The 14,572-nt window shown below is 40.8% G+C and overlaps 1 protein-coding gene across 2 annotated transcripts in view; it reads left to right on the forward strand.

Annotated features, from left to right (window-relative positions):
* Nucleotides 1-14,572, forward strand: part of EPHB6 (EPH receptor B6) — a 77,391-nt gene that overhangs the window by 42,032 nt on the left and 20,787 nt on the right. For both annotated transcript variants that reach the window (XM_017736494.1, XM_008635415.2), the window contains exons 5-8: nucleotides 3,028-3,183; nucleotides 4,172-4,510; nucleotides 13,084-13,208; nucleotides 14,200-14,362. In XM_017736494.1, coding sequence (XP_017591983.1) covers nucleotides 3,028-3,183; nucleotides 4,172-4,510; nucleotides 13,084-13,208; nucleotides 14,200-14,362 — 783 coding nt within the window. The remainder of the gene's footprint in view (nucleotides 1-3,027; nucleotides 3,184-4,171; nucleotides 4,511-13,083; nucleotides 13,209-14,199; nucleotides 14,363-14,572) is intronic.

The following is a 14,572-nucleotide window of genomic DNA, read 5'->3' on the forward strand; positions in this document are numbered from 1 at the left end:
GTGCAAAGGCTTGTGTTCTTGCTCTGTGTGTTGGTTGGTTGGTTTTTAGAAGCAGCTTTTGAATGTTTATGGTCACTTGGAGTGACTGCCCATAGCATTGATGAAGTCTTGCACGGCCTTTTAAGCAATAGAGGTGCTCTTACTGATGCCATGATGATTTTTTGCCTTTTCTTTTATACCCCTTCTATATACCATTTTATAGCTTTTGTATTCTTAGTGGTTTTTAGCCTACATTCTTAGACTTATTTGTTATGTTAGGAGACTAAACATCTTAGAAGCCCCAGACCCCAAGGTCCTCTCCAGAACAATTTGTAAACTAAGATAGAACCATCCAGGGGAAGGTTCCTTGGGGAGGGGGAGGCTCATTTGAGCCTCTCATTGGGCAATCTTTGATAGATATGCTAATTAGTAAGACCTAGAATATTATACCAGATCTTTGGGGGGTGCATTGCTGTGTGCATTGAGGTGCATTTGACCTGGACGTAGTGCACCTAAGGATCCTTAAAATAAATACCAAGGTAAAATCCCTTTTCCCCTTCTAACCGTTTTCTAACCGTGATTCTTGATTTTAAGACCAGGAAAAGGCATCATTACTCACATAGACTGGCTTTCTTTACTGAGGAGGTGCTGCACCATTTTGTTCCATTGCATAAAACCTACAACACTGCACTTGTGCTTACTACCTTTGCCTAACTCATCAACAGCGTGCTATCTCTGCACACCTCATCCCTGCATCTTCAAGCTCAACAGCAAATTGCCAGTAGACTTCAAAGAACTGTGTAAAAATAAATGTTTATTTATTTTAACACAACATGTTTATTTTTAAATTAGTTTTATTTACTAAATGCCAGACAAGTTCTTCATTCACAGCTTTGCTAGCTTTCCATATGATTTGCAATTGGGCTAAAGGTGAATCTATCTGAATTCTTTTAGCACCGTCCTTGTAGGGTAAATGTGTTTTTATATGGCGGGGTAAAGTCTGTACCCTCTGCAGATTTCCCTTTAGCATCACATACATGACAGACATTACCATTACCTGTTCATTTTCATTATTGTGACTAGCAGGAAGATCGTTGTCCCACTTGATATCAGGCTGTAATACTGAATAAAAGAAAAGAACCATTCTGCAGGGTCTACCTTGACAAGTAGAATGAATGTGCCATTAGTTCTAAGCCTCGACCACAGCTCAGAAGGAGTTTGATGCAAGAAAAAACAGATGAGATAAAATCACTTTTAAGCAAATAAAGATACATTAAGTTCAGCATTCTCAAATTTGAAACAGAGAAAGATCCCTGAAATTTTGGTGGAATGACTATGCAGTGCATTGAATGAGAATTTCCCGTTCATACTACTCATGGTTTCAGTACAGGTGCATTTGCCAAGAAGTGTAAAAATTATATTCTACATCTGTGGCTGTTCAGAGAGCCTTAAATTGAGTGAAAGGTGTATAATTTATAAAGTGGATAAAATCTTACATACTTTTTTTTGTCCATATGAACATACGGACATAGCTCTCCATATGAGAATTAGTTTGATTTTCTGCTGGATAAAGGCCTGAAGGCAAAGGCAGTTGCACTTTTCTAACCATCATCCATCACAAGAAGATTACAGTCTCTTCTTCCCCTTTCCTTTCCAAATGGCAATGTATCACGCGCTGATTGTTGTCGTTTTTTGAGTGCTGGGAAGAAACAGTGCTCCCCTATCTAACAGCTATTATTCAGAGTTGTTGAAGTCCCCTTTATGGTCCGACCTGTTCCAGAACTTAACACTCTGTTCATGTGGAGGTTGCTCTGCATCCAAGAAGAGTTTCAACAGAGAAGATGAAGTAATACAAGAGGCATAAACCTGATGGGACTCCACAGCTGTTACGGGCTGTTATTTGTGGACTGCGCCTGTAACCGCAAAGGGGATTGAACACATATGATCCTGATTTCATATAACGCCTCTACACAGTATTCTTCTCTTACTGGCTTTGCTTCTTTTAAATAACTTTTTGCTATCCACAGTCCTTTGGAATATTCTGCTTATGGTCACCCCTAGGACAGTTCTGCTCTTGAGGGTGTCCCTTGTGTCTTTTGACATCAAATGCTTATCTGGTATCTATCTGAAAGTTTCCCATTCCTTGTAAATGCTTTTTATTGTGAAATTAATGAACAAAATGTCAGCTGCAAATGAACTTTTACCTGAGTTTTGTTAGTCCATAAAATCTAAAAGAGCTGTATCTATTTATGTAGAAAATCAACTTTAGAAAACTTAGATAAAAACAGTAAAATCTGTATCCTAGCACTTCAGTACTAGGTCCAAGCACCTCCTGTTAGGCATCTTTGCCAAACCTAGAATGTACCATACTCTCACATTGTTAATAAGGTATTTTTCATTTTCTTTCCCCGTGGGATGGATTTCCATCCTTGTTTCAGCTTGTTGCAAATACATGTTCCTATGCAGGTTACATTTGACTAATTAACGTGCTTTTATCCATTACTGGGAAGTTTTCAGACCTACAGGAAAAAAAACAGGACTGCCAATCTTAGTGTCTGCTCTTAGTTTTAATGCTTAATCAGCCATGGTAGTGTATATGACTTAAAGTAATGAATCTGTTGTAGGCAGCCTAAAAAATCCAATTTTGTGGCTGTGTTAGGTGGGGGGAAGGAGATGTGGGTAGCTGTTAGATATTTCAAGACAAATCACTTGGCTGGGCTCTTTGGATTCTCCAGTTTAAAAGCTCTTTGAGTGAATAATGAGAAGACAATTATTTGAGGTGGCCAAAGCTGTCTCAGTTCTCTGCTGGTTCTCTTTCATCTGCCAGTGAAATCAATCTAAACACTTACATATAGAATAAAATAAACTGTTTTGAAATTGCAGCTTGAACAAAATATGCTCCATAAAGAACCAAAACTGGTAGTGGCTCTATGCAGTAACTTCTCCCAGCAGTAGCAGCACAAGTTGAATGTAAATAAGGTTACAGTGTTTCTGAAATCTGAATTAATGATTTTCCTGCTTCTGCCTCTCTTATTTTCCTCCTCTTAGCCTGTCCCCCTGGTTTCTTTAAAGTATCTGTGGGAGATGAGCCCTGCCATCTGTGCCCTGCCCACAGCCACGCTCCACTGCCAGGTTCCCGGGAGTGTGTGTGTCAGAACCGGTACTATCGATCTGCTTCAGACAATTCTGATGCTCCCTGCACTGGTAAGTGTTTGGATGAAGTGTTTGCAAGCAACAAGGGCAGTTAATGAGAGAGAATGTGCCTGGATGACTTGGGGGGGTTGCAATTCCCTTCATCTCAAGAGCTTTGAAATATCCCAAAACTTGCCTTTGCTTCTGCACCTGACTACAGAGTAATGGTGAGAATGAGGATTCTTGGGTTTCATTACAGCCTTCAAAGGGAAATATTCTGTAAATAATGTTTCCCTTGCCCCTCCCTGTTACTGAGCTCAGCCTCTCTGTCCCTACCCTTCCCGTCTTGCTTTGTGTCTGTGCCCAGGTTTAGCAGCACAGTTCTGCTGCCTACTTCTACCTTTCTGAACTTTTCACTTCTTAGCTGCAGTGTCTTGTCCCACTCATCCGCATGCCTCCTTCTCACCCTCTGCATTTTCCTCCTTCTCTTCGCTGTCTCTCTGCCATCACGGGAGGTGTTGGAATGCACAGAATGGGCAGTTTTTCAGCTGTCAGAGTTTACCCCTGATGCCATTGAGGAATCTGGCTGGCACCAGGAATAATTGCAGGCAAAACTGGTATGCAGTTCCTGGAATAGATGGAACAGGTTAACGGTAGTCTGAGAAAGTTCAGACATATTAGATGCCGAAGGAGAGAATTACAGGTCTCATCAGAGAGCAATCTTTACTAAGGTTGTGCAAAGTTTAAAATTTCAAGGGATTGGCACTTCCCTGTTCTACGGAAATGAAAAAGTCACACCCTTGAAACAAAGACCCTTCTTTATAATTTTGTTTGTCTAAAATGTGCTAATACAGTTGTTCCTTTGTTTATGTAAGTGTGTGCTTGATGTAGCAAAGAGAATGTTTTTCTTAGCCTCGCTCAAAGAAACAACTAAAGAAGAGGAAGAATGACAAGAAAAAGCAACTTGTTCTTCTATTCTTCTCCCTTTGCTTTGCTTTTCCCTTCCCTCACCTCTCTCCCATTCTTTCATGGGATTTGGATCTTTCATTCGGTTTTCTAGGCATCCCCTCTGCTCCTCGTGACCTCAGCTATGAAATTGTTGGCTCCAACGTGCTGCTGACCTGGCGCCTCCCGAAGGACCTGGGTGGCCGCAAGGACGTTTTCTTCAACGTGATCTGCAAGGTGTGCCCGGCGGGGTCGGCAGGGCCGTGCGTGCGCTGCGGGGACAGCGTGCAGTTCGAGCCGCGCCAGGTGGGGCTGACCGAGAGCCGCGTGCAAGTCTCCAACCTCCTGGCCCGTGTGCACTACACCTTCGAGATCCAGGCCGTCAACCTGGTGACTGAGCTGAGTTCAGAAGCACCCCACTTTGCCACCATCAATGTTAGCACCAGCCAGACAGGTGAGGAGACCTCTGCATCCGAGCCCCGGAGTTTCTACTTCTCTTTCTCATTTGATTTGCTTGTATCTTTTGAATCCTGGAGTTTTGTATTTTTACTTGTGTGGTGTGGCTTTTTTTATCCTGCCCAGCTAGTTCTGCAGTTTCACTTTTGCCCTTCCTGTTCCTGCCTTATCTAAATGGGCTTTCCATTCTTTCCTCTTGGCAGAAAAACTCAAGTTTAGCAGCTAATGTGGTTCTTGGGGAAGAGGCTGCCCTGGAGCAGATTCCAATGGGAGATGTAGCGCTGTGGGTCAGACAAAGCATGTTGTTTCATTGTGCAAGAGAGGGGACACTATCAGGGTTTGACGAGGATTTTGTGAGCATCACCTTGCCAGAGAAGTTCTTAGTGAGCATTTCTTAATTTCCTCTTCATTTTCTCTATCCCCTACTCCTCTTCATTTCATCTTCTTATTTTCCTGTTAATAAACAACTTTTTTTCCTCTTTACATGGTAGAAATATTAAAATGTGTTGTGCAGTTATATTCAAAGATGTCGTGATCCTTGTAACTAGAAACTAAACCGTGGGGATAACTAAACTAAGATACTAATGGCTTGTGTGGGCAGTCAGAGGAGTTCTATTTCCTGTAAATATCATTTACAAGGACTGGAGCTGGAGAGAAACATACATCCAGGCATAGAGTTCTGCTAAATGTCAGCATTAAGAGACTGGGCATATGTTGTTCTTCACAAGCATGTATAAGCTAATATGGAGAGGAATTATACACAGCTTGTTTAAGAGGATATAATGAGGAGTAATGTGATGAAGAGGAGAAAGAGGGGGAGCGTTTTGAACTGAGTGACAGAAAATGTCTGCAAACATTTAGAGTTGTGTAAATATTAAACTGAAACAAATCCTGTAGGAGATTCCAGAGTGTAGTGTGGAAACCCCTGCAGAACAAGGTTTTGGTAAAGATCCAGAGAAGTGCTGTGAAACCAGATGTGGCATCATGGTCTTGGTTAAATCACATCTTATCATTTCTGCTTCTATTATATGGAAAGAAAGGGAATATATATGTACCCCCCAACTAATTTCCTACTGTTAGCAGATGCCAGGGGGTTGATCTGTTTGTTCCCTTTGAAGTGTTACCTGGCAGACATTGAGTAGCAGAGCACCTATAGGATCCCTGGTTCCCTTAAGAGGCTGGCTGCAAGTGGGTGATCAGCTTTTGTTTACTGTAAAATGTGGGTGGGTAATTTGTGTGGTAATTCCAGACAGTCCTTTAGCTTCTTCTGGAGAAAGGTGGGTGTTCTATTAACATCCTACAGAATTCTCTTTCTTCATGCTTCTCATGTCAACCTTCTTATCTCTATCAGAGATAACTTAATTGGGTAGCTGCTTCCTCCTCCTTCCCAGAATCACCAAATCTACTCTCTTCTTCTGCTTCTGTTTGATTTTTCTGACCACTCCTGCTCTTCCAGGTGTCTCTTGGTGTCTCTGGGTGTCTTGGGTGTGTTGGGTGCCTCTCTCTAAGGTGCTTCTCTTGTGCAGTAAAGCTGTTTCAGGGGACGACAACTTTCTTAAACATCAGTGTGTACTGAGTGGCTTCTTTTTGTGTTTGGTCGCAGTTTTTCTTTCCTTGCTTTTCCTTGGGATCATTAGGAGTGAGCTTGAGATGAGCTGCCCTCGATTTGTACTGACAGCTCATACTAACTAGGCCCTGCTTCCTCCATCACATGGCCTGTCTCATCCATACCCCCTCCTTTTGATCCCTTCAGCAGCTTTTCACTTCAGCATTGTTTGTTGATGTTGTGTTATTATAACAATTACTACTATTTCTATTATTACTACTATTATTATTATTATTATTATTATACAAGCAGAGATCAAAATTTCAGGATTTTACATGCTGAGAGAGACAAAAAGGGCACAGGGAAACAAGAAGGGTACATAAAGAAAAGCAGACTGGAAAAAGGTACACTTTCAGAATAAAGGGCCACAGCAAAAATTTTCTCTCTGTTGAATTAAAGATGACCCAAAAAAAGACCCTCCAGTCCTGGCAGTTTCTGAAGCTTCTTCTTACTTATACATCAGAGTCCTCTCTCTTCTTCCAGTTGCTGGTCCAAAAAATACTCCTGCCCCTTCATTAGAGATATCTTAGGCAATATTCTGTATGGAAATAATTCTATTTTTTCTTTTTGCCGTGATACCTATTCACTCTCCATCTTTGTCTCCAAAACACTGTTCCTCTAGGAGTTTGCTTACCCCTTGCAGTCTTCTGGCCCTTTTTCAGAGCATGATAGGATCCTTTGGTTACACAATCACAGTTTTCTGTGGCAGACTGATCATGATGTTCCTACTCTTCAGTGACCGTGTGCCTGAGACCAGAATAAGAAGGGCTGGCACTGAAAAATGTCCTTTACTATAATAAGACTTAACCTGAAATATGAGATCTGTTTGGATAGCAATAATAAAACCTGTTTGGATAGTAATAGTGTGAAATGCAAATATGATATGCTAATCACCGGAAGAACTGTACAGAGATGAGACAAGAGAAAGGAATTGCTTTCAGCTCAGGTTTGAAGTGCTGAGGGTGAATACCTAAATAAATGTCAGGATGTATAGAGAGATGTTGGAAGGCTGTTCCAGATAACAGAAACCACATGATGAAAGGTAATTATGTAATTCTAATTAAGTTACACTTCTTCACAGGTGTGAACCTGACACACAAAAATGCAAAGAACTTAAACTCCTACCATATTATTACAAAAAAAAACCTGACTAAAATTTTATTCGTTATTTTAGCATCTTCAAGTGTACTTACCAGGGTAAACAAATACCTCTTCTCATGTCTCAGGACAGTAGTCAGGTTTTCATTTAAAGGACTGTGAAGAAACTTCTTTTATGCACAGCTGTAACTACCTGGAACGACCATTTTTCCTCTGCAAGTTTCACTGAAGCATGTAGTAATGTGTTGCCAGAGACATGCTACGGAGCTTATTCGTTCAGGCAGTTGTTGCGTTCCTAGAAAGAAGAGGAAGAGAGAAAGGCAGCAGAGATTTAAATGTTGGAACAAATCAATGTAGACTTCTAAAAGCAAGTGTATTGGGGTTTTTTTTAACTGAATCCAGACATTCTGAGAGCTAGTAGAGGTATATGAGGATAAAGGTTGTTTTTTGACCAGGTTGCCTTGTACCTGTGAAAATACATGTAGCAGCCTTCTGCATCAATGGGAATCAGAGCAGTGGGACCTGGCGATACCAAAAATCTGTAGAGCTGCAGAAATGAGTGCTAGACAGTCTGAAGGTTCGTGTAAGAGGCTGAATAGGGACAAGGACACTTTTGGGTAGTGCCAGGAAGTTTAAGAGGACCTGACAGAAGATTTTCACATGAAATGGTATGATAAGAGGAAAGAATTTAAATGCCAAGTGTGATTATGAGATTATGAAGGGAAATGATGAATTGCTTGAAGATGTTTGCTTTTCCAAAGAGAGCCAAAAGAGTACAGTAGATTTACTTGGCCAAAGCAGGGACAAAGGCAAGGCATTTTCTAGTTCAAAACAAGAAAGAAATAAGAAGAGAGCTGTCAAAAACTACATACTATTGTGTTTTGTCAGGCTAAAGCCAGCAGGTACAGCAAGTGGAGTGTGAGTGTTCATTGTCCTCTGAATGAAATACATTGTTTTTCAAAGTAGTTAGCTGTTTCCTTATTTATTACCTAATTGCCAACCCTGAGCACCAACCAAAGTTCCCTAAGAATTCAACTTTTTTGTTTTCTATTCACATAGGAACAGCAAAAATACTCTTTTAAGTTCTAATTTTTCCCTTAGTGACGTTAATGACATTTGTCAACTTAGCCATCTTTAATGGATTTGCCCAGCTATGACTGGGAATTAATAACAATTTCTGTGGTCACACCACAAAAAGGAACTATTCCAGTTTCTCTCTTCACTATGCCCAATCTCTGCAGCATGAGCAGAGAATGGATGTGCTTGTTTCCACAATTCAGGTTTCAGTTACTGTTTAAATGAAGGCAAAAACCTTTTGAGCAAGTATAAATAAAAAATACAAAGTAAAACATGGTACCTTGTGTCATAAAGGCTATTTTCCTCTTTATTAAGCATGAGTGGAATGCATCCACAAAACCTAATAATAATAGAGGTAAAGGAAGTTAAAATAACTGACTAATTTGCCCTTTTAAACCACTCTTCATCCATAGAGAGCAAAAGTACAAGGTTATGACAGAAGACAATCCAAGATAGTTTTAAAGGATTTTTGGATATTTAGAGAAAGGGCCAGAACTGAAGTGAAATGTGTGGGAAAATGTAAGACATTTTTAAAATAAAGATAAGATAATAAACACATCAAGAAGGGCATTTCCATGCTGCATTCAGACTGATCTTGCTTTAAGATGGTATTTGGGAAGCTGTATGGAACAAAGCTAGGGTCTTCATGTCATCTGCTTGGAAGATGAGGAAAATAGGATACCTGAAGAGGTAATGAAAGTGAAATAAGAGTGAGAATGGCAGATTTGAGACTACTATTAGAGAATATAGAGGCATGTTAGAGAGCATTAGAGGCCTGCCTGAGGTTGATCAAACTGTATAATTTCAGAAGATTGTGGGGCAAGATGGAAGGATAAATAACTAGATAGAACACACAGGCCTTGGCAGGGTTTAGTTTGAATCCCAGCTGAGTGATGACCCATGAGTCAGTTGTCTGTAGTCCATGGATGTCTGTACTGCTGAATGAGTGTCTCCTCAGAATCAGAAAATGGCTAAGCTTGGAAAAGAGCTCTGGAGAATGTATTCTCCAATCCCTCTGCTCACCAGGGTCACCTCAAGCAAATTGCGCAGCCAGAACACTTTTGAATATGGCCAAAGTTGGAGACTCAACAACTCCTTTGGATGAAGGTGAGGCTTAGCTGCCTGCACATCCCTGGATCCTCTTTCTTTCCCGTGTTGAGCAGAGGAGTGACATTTCTTTTCCACTAGTCCTCATGCACCTTTCACAGTCACCATGATGATTCAAAGATTATCAAGAGTGGTCTCAAAATGGCGTGAGGCAGTGACCTGATGGACGCATTCCATCAGGGGCCATGGAATGATGTAGTTTGCCTAAATATTCAGTCGCCTGATCTGGCATGAGGAAGATCTTCCTAGCTGCAGACTTTCCCCTAGGTCTGCAGGACCTGGTGTTCCTAAAGGCAAGACTTGCTAGGAAAGACTGATGTGAAGAAGGTGGCCTGTGGCACCTGGACCCCCGCACCACCCAGCAGCTGGCCCACATTTTCCCTCTTCCTTGAGCCACTTCTGTTCTTAGAGAAACCCTTCTTGCTTTTGACATCTTGTGCCAGATGTGATTCCAGGTAGGCTCTGGCTTTCCTAGCCACATGTCTACGTGTTTGGACAATGTCTCTATGTTCCTCTCAGGCTACCTATCCATGCTTCTACCCTCCATGTACCTCCTTTTTGTGTCTTGAGTTTAGCTAGCAGCTCCTTGTTCAAACATGCAGTCCTGTTGGCATTTTTTGCCTGAATTCATGCTTGTTGGGATGGATTGCTCTTGCACCTGGGAGAGGCAATCCTTGCACATGAACTAGCTTTTTTGAGTCACTCTTCCCTCCAGGGCGTTACCCATGGGACTTCTCCAGGCATAAGCACAAAGGGGTCACATTGGCTCTCCTGAAGTAACTTCATGGAATGGAATATGGATTGAATGTCACATGCCAGAGATGCTCATGGTCTGCCAAGAATCGCACTTGGCTGTGCTCTGCATAAATGGGGATTGCCATATATTCTTGCTCAAGTCTGCACTTCCTTCACATTCCTTCCTTACCTAGTCTGTTGATTGAGATAGATTTAGTCTTGCAGGCACATGTCTGCTGCCAGGAAAAAATTTGTCCTGCAGTGTAGAAGGGTTGCAACTGATAACCCACAAAATACAGAATCTGATAGTTGTATTTAACTGGTATTTGGACTTCTTTGCAGCTTTAACTAGGTTGATATGGGCACGAATTTTCCATACAAGTCTTACTTAGAGGTCTGGTCTCACAGCATTTTTTTAATCTCAGTAAACAGAAGAATAGAATAGAATAGAATAGAATAGAAATAGAAATAGAATAGACTAGAATAGAATAGTTGGAAATGAACTAAGGACAATCACCTAGTCCAACTGCCCAGATTGGACTGAATCAGGCCCTGTGATTTCAGCTGCCATTAGACAGGGACCTAACATGTCTATGTCTATAAAAACCCCATGTAAAAAAAATGAATAAAACTGAAAAATCCATATAAAGCTGGACACATTTTTGTATACAAAACAAAGGTTTGAAAGCAAAGTTATGTTACAAACATTTTTAGTAGTTGGCATGCAAACAAGGGAAAATACTCACCTAGCACTTCTGTGGCAGCGGAGGTATGGTACTTTGGATGTCTGTAGACATAAAATCTTGAACTTTTTATTTCCTAATGTATTAACACTGGGAGAATAACCTGATAATACACCTCTGACAGGAAGTATGTATTTACTCCACCAACAATCATTGTCACATTGCACATCACTTTAGTATTAGTATTCATACCATGTTAGTATGGAATTTTTCAAAGGAGAAGTCTTGATATCTTTTTTACATGAAGTGATGGAAGAGCTCCCTGGCCAGTGGTTCATAATTTTTTAGGTCCTTAAAAGAGAGACAAACATGTATCAAAATCTACACTCTATCTCAGAGAGGCAGATTGAAGACAACCTGCCTTGCAGTGATTCATAGCTGGTTTTATTTCTGAGAGTTTTTAATGGCTTTTGCCCTAAGCACTGTATGCTTATTAGGCACAAATCACCTATTTGTGCCTAATTTGCTATTTTTTAATACAACAGGCTGCATTTTCCTGGTTGCCCCCACCACCACCATCTGATTACCCTGACTGATGGACATACCTGGATAATAGGAGCATTCTAGAATGCTGTGGCACATGGTCAAGAGATACGCTTGAGTGATGTTTTGATTTTTTCTTTATTTGATTAATTCTTCTAGGTAGGGGAAAAATTGGGGATTGGGAAGGAATGAGAAGCAAGGGACGAATAACTGTTGCAGGTGGGAAGGAGAGGAATTGAGGGAAGATTTAACTCTGATAATTCTGTAAAATCTTCATCCAAAAGCTGAAAGAAGTGGGCTGTTCCCTGGCAATGTAGCTGTGTATTTAGGTTTGCATCTTTCCCTCTGTGTTTGCTTTATGTCTCAGGGAAGGGAGTTAAACTCTTTGGAACCTTAAATGTAGCAGAATCTGTCTTGATCAAATGTTAACTGACAGTTACCTACTGACATTTTGATAGTATTATTCATTTGCGTCTTAAACGCTACATATGGTCTTGGTTAATTGTTGCTCTCTTCCATTCTTGTCACAACATTCTCAATGGCAGGTGAAGTAGTTGTGTAATATTGTTTGAAGAACAAGCAATGGTAAAAAATGAAAGGAGTAAGGAGGAGAGAAAGCATTTTATTGCTTAGACTCTTACATTTTTGTTTCATTTACATTTTTAAATTAGTTCCCACTTGCCTGTCTTGTTTGAAGCCCTTCTGAAATATGTTTTTCAGAATAATTTTATCTTGTTATTAAAAACAATCCTTTTATCTTTTTCGTAATTTATGAGGGAAGAAAATGCTATTCTGCAGGTTTTGATCATTTGCCAAATGTCTGTGCTTCATTCCTCACATCAAGGAAGTTTATGTCTATTTTGTAAAACCGGTGGTGTTTGGTGGCAGCTTTTCATTGGCATGCTTTTTCTGGAAAATTCAAATGTTGCTGAAAATGTTGCATCCATTAGGAAAATGAGGATTCCCTAGCTGCTTACCTGTAGGTTTCTTGGAAACGTGACATTTTGTTTGCAGAGAGAAAGCAAAACTTGAGAAGAACTTTGTGGAAAGACAGCTGGCAGGCTGAAAGATCCTCTTAAAATTATCCTGAAATTTTTGCTTGGAAATCTCTTCCTAAGATGAAACTCCTACTCTCTTAGCTTTTGCATGAACCCACAGAGTGTGCATGTGTGTGCACATGGGCTCATGAATGGTTTTGGTAGAAGTGGATTTCCATTCTCCAGACAGCTTCACATGCGAGTCCTCCATTACTCTGGTAGCCCATCCTTGATTTTTTCCCCCCAGGAAAAGAACTCCAACCTGGGGGAGAAGCAGAAGAGAAGTAATGTGTTCTGCTTTTATTCTGACCACTGTCCCATTCTTTGTCCAAGCATGATCTTAAAACAAGGTGGTGGCATGGAGCACCTTCTCATCTTGCATGTAAAAATTGCACATTTGAAGATCAGAATTATATTCCAGCTACAATACAGATGATTTCTTAACTCCTGTGCATAATCAGTTGGATGTGGATTTTTTCATTTTCTTTCTGTCTGAGTTGTCAATGACTGTATCTCCCAGCAGAGTAGTATTGTGCCTGGATTTCTTCTGGTTATTTTACAAAGCATTTCATAATGCAAATTAAGGAAAATTAAAGGAAGAGCTGACCTAACTTATTTACTCATCATAATGAATATTCAATTATAGTTCATTTTTAAGCTTATCCCTTTCTGTCTTTTATTCCAGTCCCCTCTGCCGTGCCTATGATGCATCAGGTGAGTCGTACTACCAATAGCATCACGCTGTCGTGGCCTCAGCCGGACCAGCCCAATGGGATCATCCTGGATTACCAGCTACGCTACTTTGACAAGGTGAGCAGAAAGTGATACTGAGCACTTCTGTCTGGGAGATGGAAAAAAATGCTTCAATTATGAGGAAGAAGCAAAGTAGCAATACCAAAAGTTTGTGATATACGTGTCACCTGGCATCAGTCCATCTGCATTTCCCAACTTGGAAACATCTAGGGACAATGTAAATTTAAAAAAAAAGAGAAGAGACTTGTTTAAACTTAAAAGCTGTGGCTAACAATAAGTTTAGCGTCAACTGACACAGGTAACAGTGGAAGGAGCTGAAGTTTCTAAATACGTTTGCTGGAATTGGATTCACTGCAAGTCTGTCATTTGTTTCTGAGGGGAAGTCTCGTGTCCCCATTTATGCCTGGATAGACATCTCTAAGAAATTCCATGAGGAGGAATGCACTCTTTCATTTGCTAAGTGGCAAATACCTCTTTGTGTGCTGGAATTACAGGGTGGCAAATACAAATTTGTCCTCCATTCACGTCTTGTGACTCCTAATCCATCTGACTTGAGGGGAAGAGATGTGTGGGGCTGTTCATACAAACTCCCATTCCATATTACTGGTCTTTCACATAAATATTTTTGCAGGATTTTGCAGGGCTACTGTTAGTGGTAAAAAATACTGCTATTTGTGATAACATGTCTAGCAGCTTCCTGAACACAGCATTACATGTGTTCTTGCTCTGAATTCTCCTAGGAGAGTATATGAATTTGGAGTTTGTAGAAAGCAAACCACAGGACAAAGTTTTTTGTCTCTCACTTTTGTTTAGATTAAGAGTCTTTAGCAGAGCTTTTTGGGAAGCCCAGGCTTGGGGGAATGAGAAGCAGCAGTGAGGAATGAGTAGTGTGCAAGGAAGTAAGGTCTGGAATAGCAGCTGTTGTTGGGAGGCTCTGTAAGAGGCTCAAAGAATACTGGGTTGACATGGAAACTGTCATGCCTTGATGAGGGGAGCAAGCAGTGTAGGCAGAAGTTTCACATTCCTTTTTGGTCATTGAAATTCACAGGCAGAAGATGAGGATAATTCACTGACCTTAACTAGTGAGACCAACATGGCCACCATATCAAGCCTGAGCCCAGGCAAGATCTATGCCTTCCAAGTGCGTGCTAGGACAGCAGTCGGCTACGGCCCTTACAGTGGGAAGATGTATTTCCAGACTTCAACAGGAGGTGAGTGCTACCATTTTGTCCCGAGGTCTGCACATGATCACCTTACACTTGCATGTGTCCCTGAGTGTGTTGGCTTATCCTCTGGAGGACTGCTACCAGACACTCCTACTCAACTTGTATTTCTGTTTATAATAATTTGCATATGCAGATTTGTTCACTCAGAGAAGCTTCATGCTGTCTGAGGGTATTGTTTACACTACTGCCGTGCTC

The sequence above is a fragment of the Corvus brachyrhynchos genome, unplaced genomic scaffold, assembly GCF_000691975.1.
Source record: "Corvus brachyrhynchos isolate BGI_N302 unplaced genomic scaffold, ASM69197v1 scaffold176, whole genome shotgun sequence".
Lineage (NCBI taxonomy): Eukaryota > Metazoa > Chordata > Aves > Passeriformes > Corvidae > Corvus > Corvus brachyrhynchos.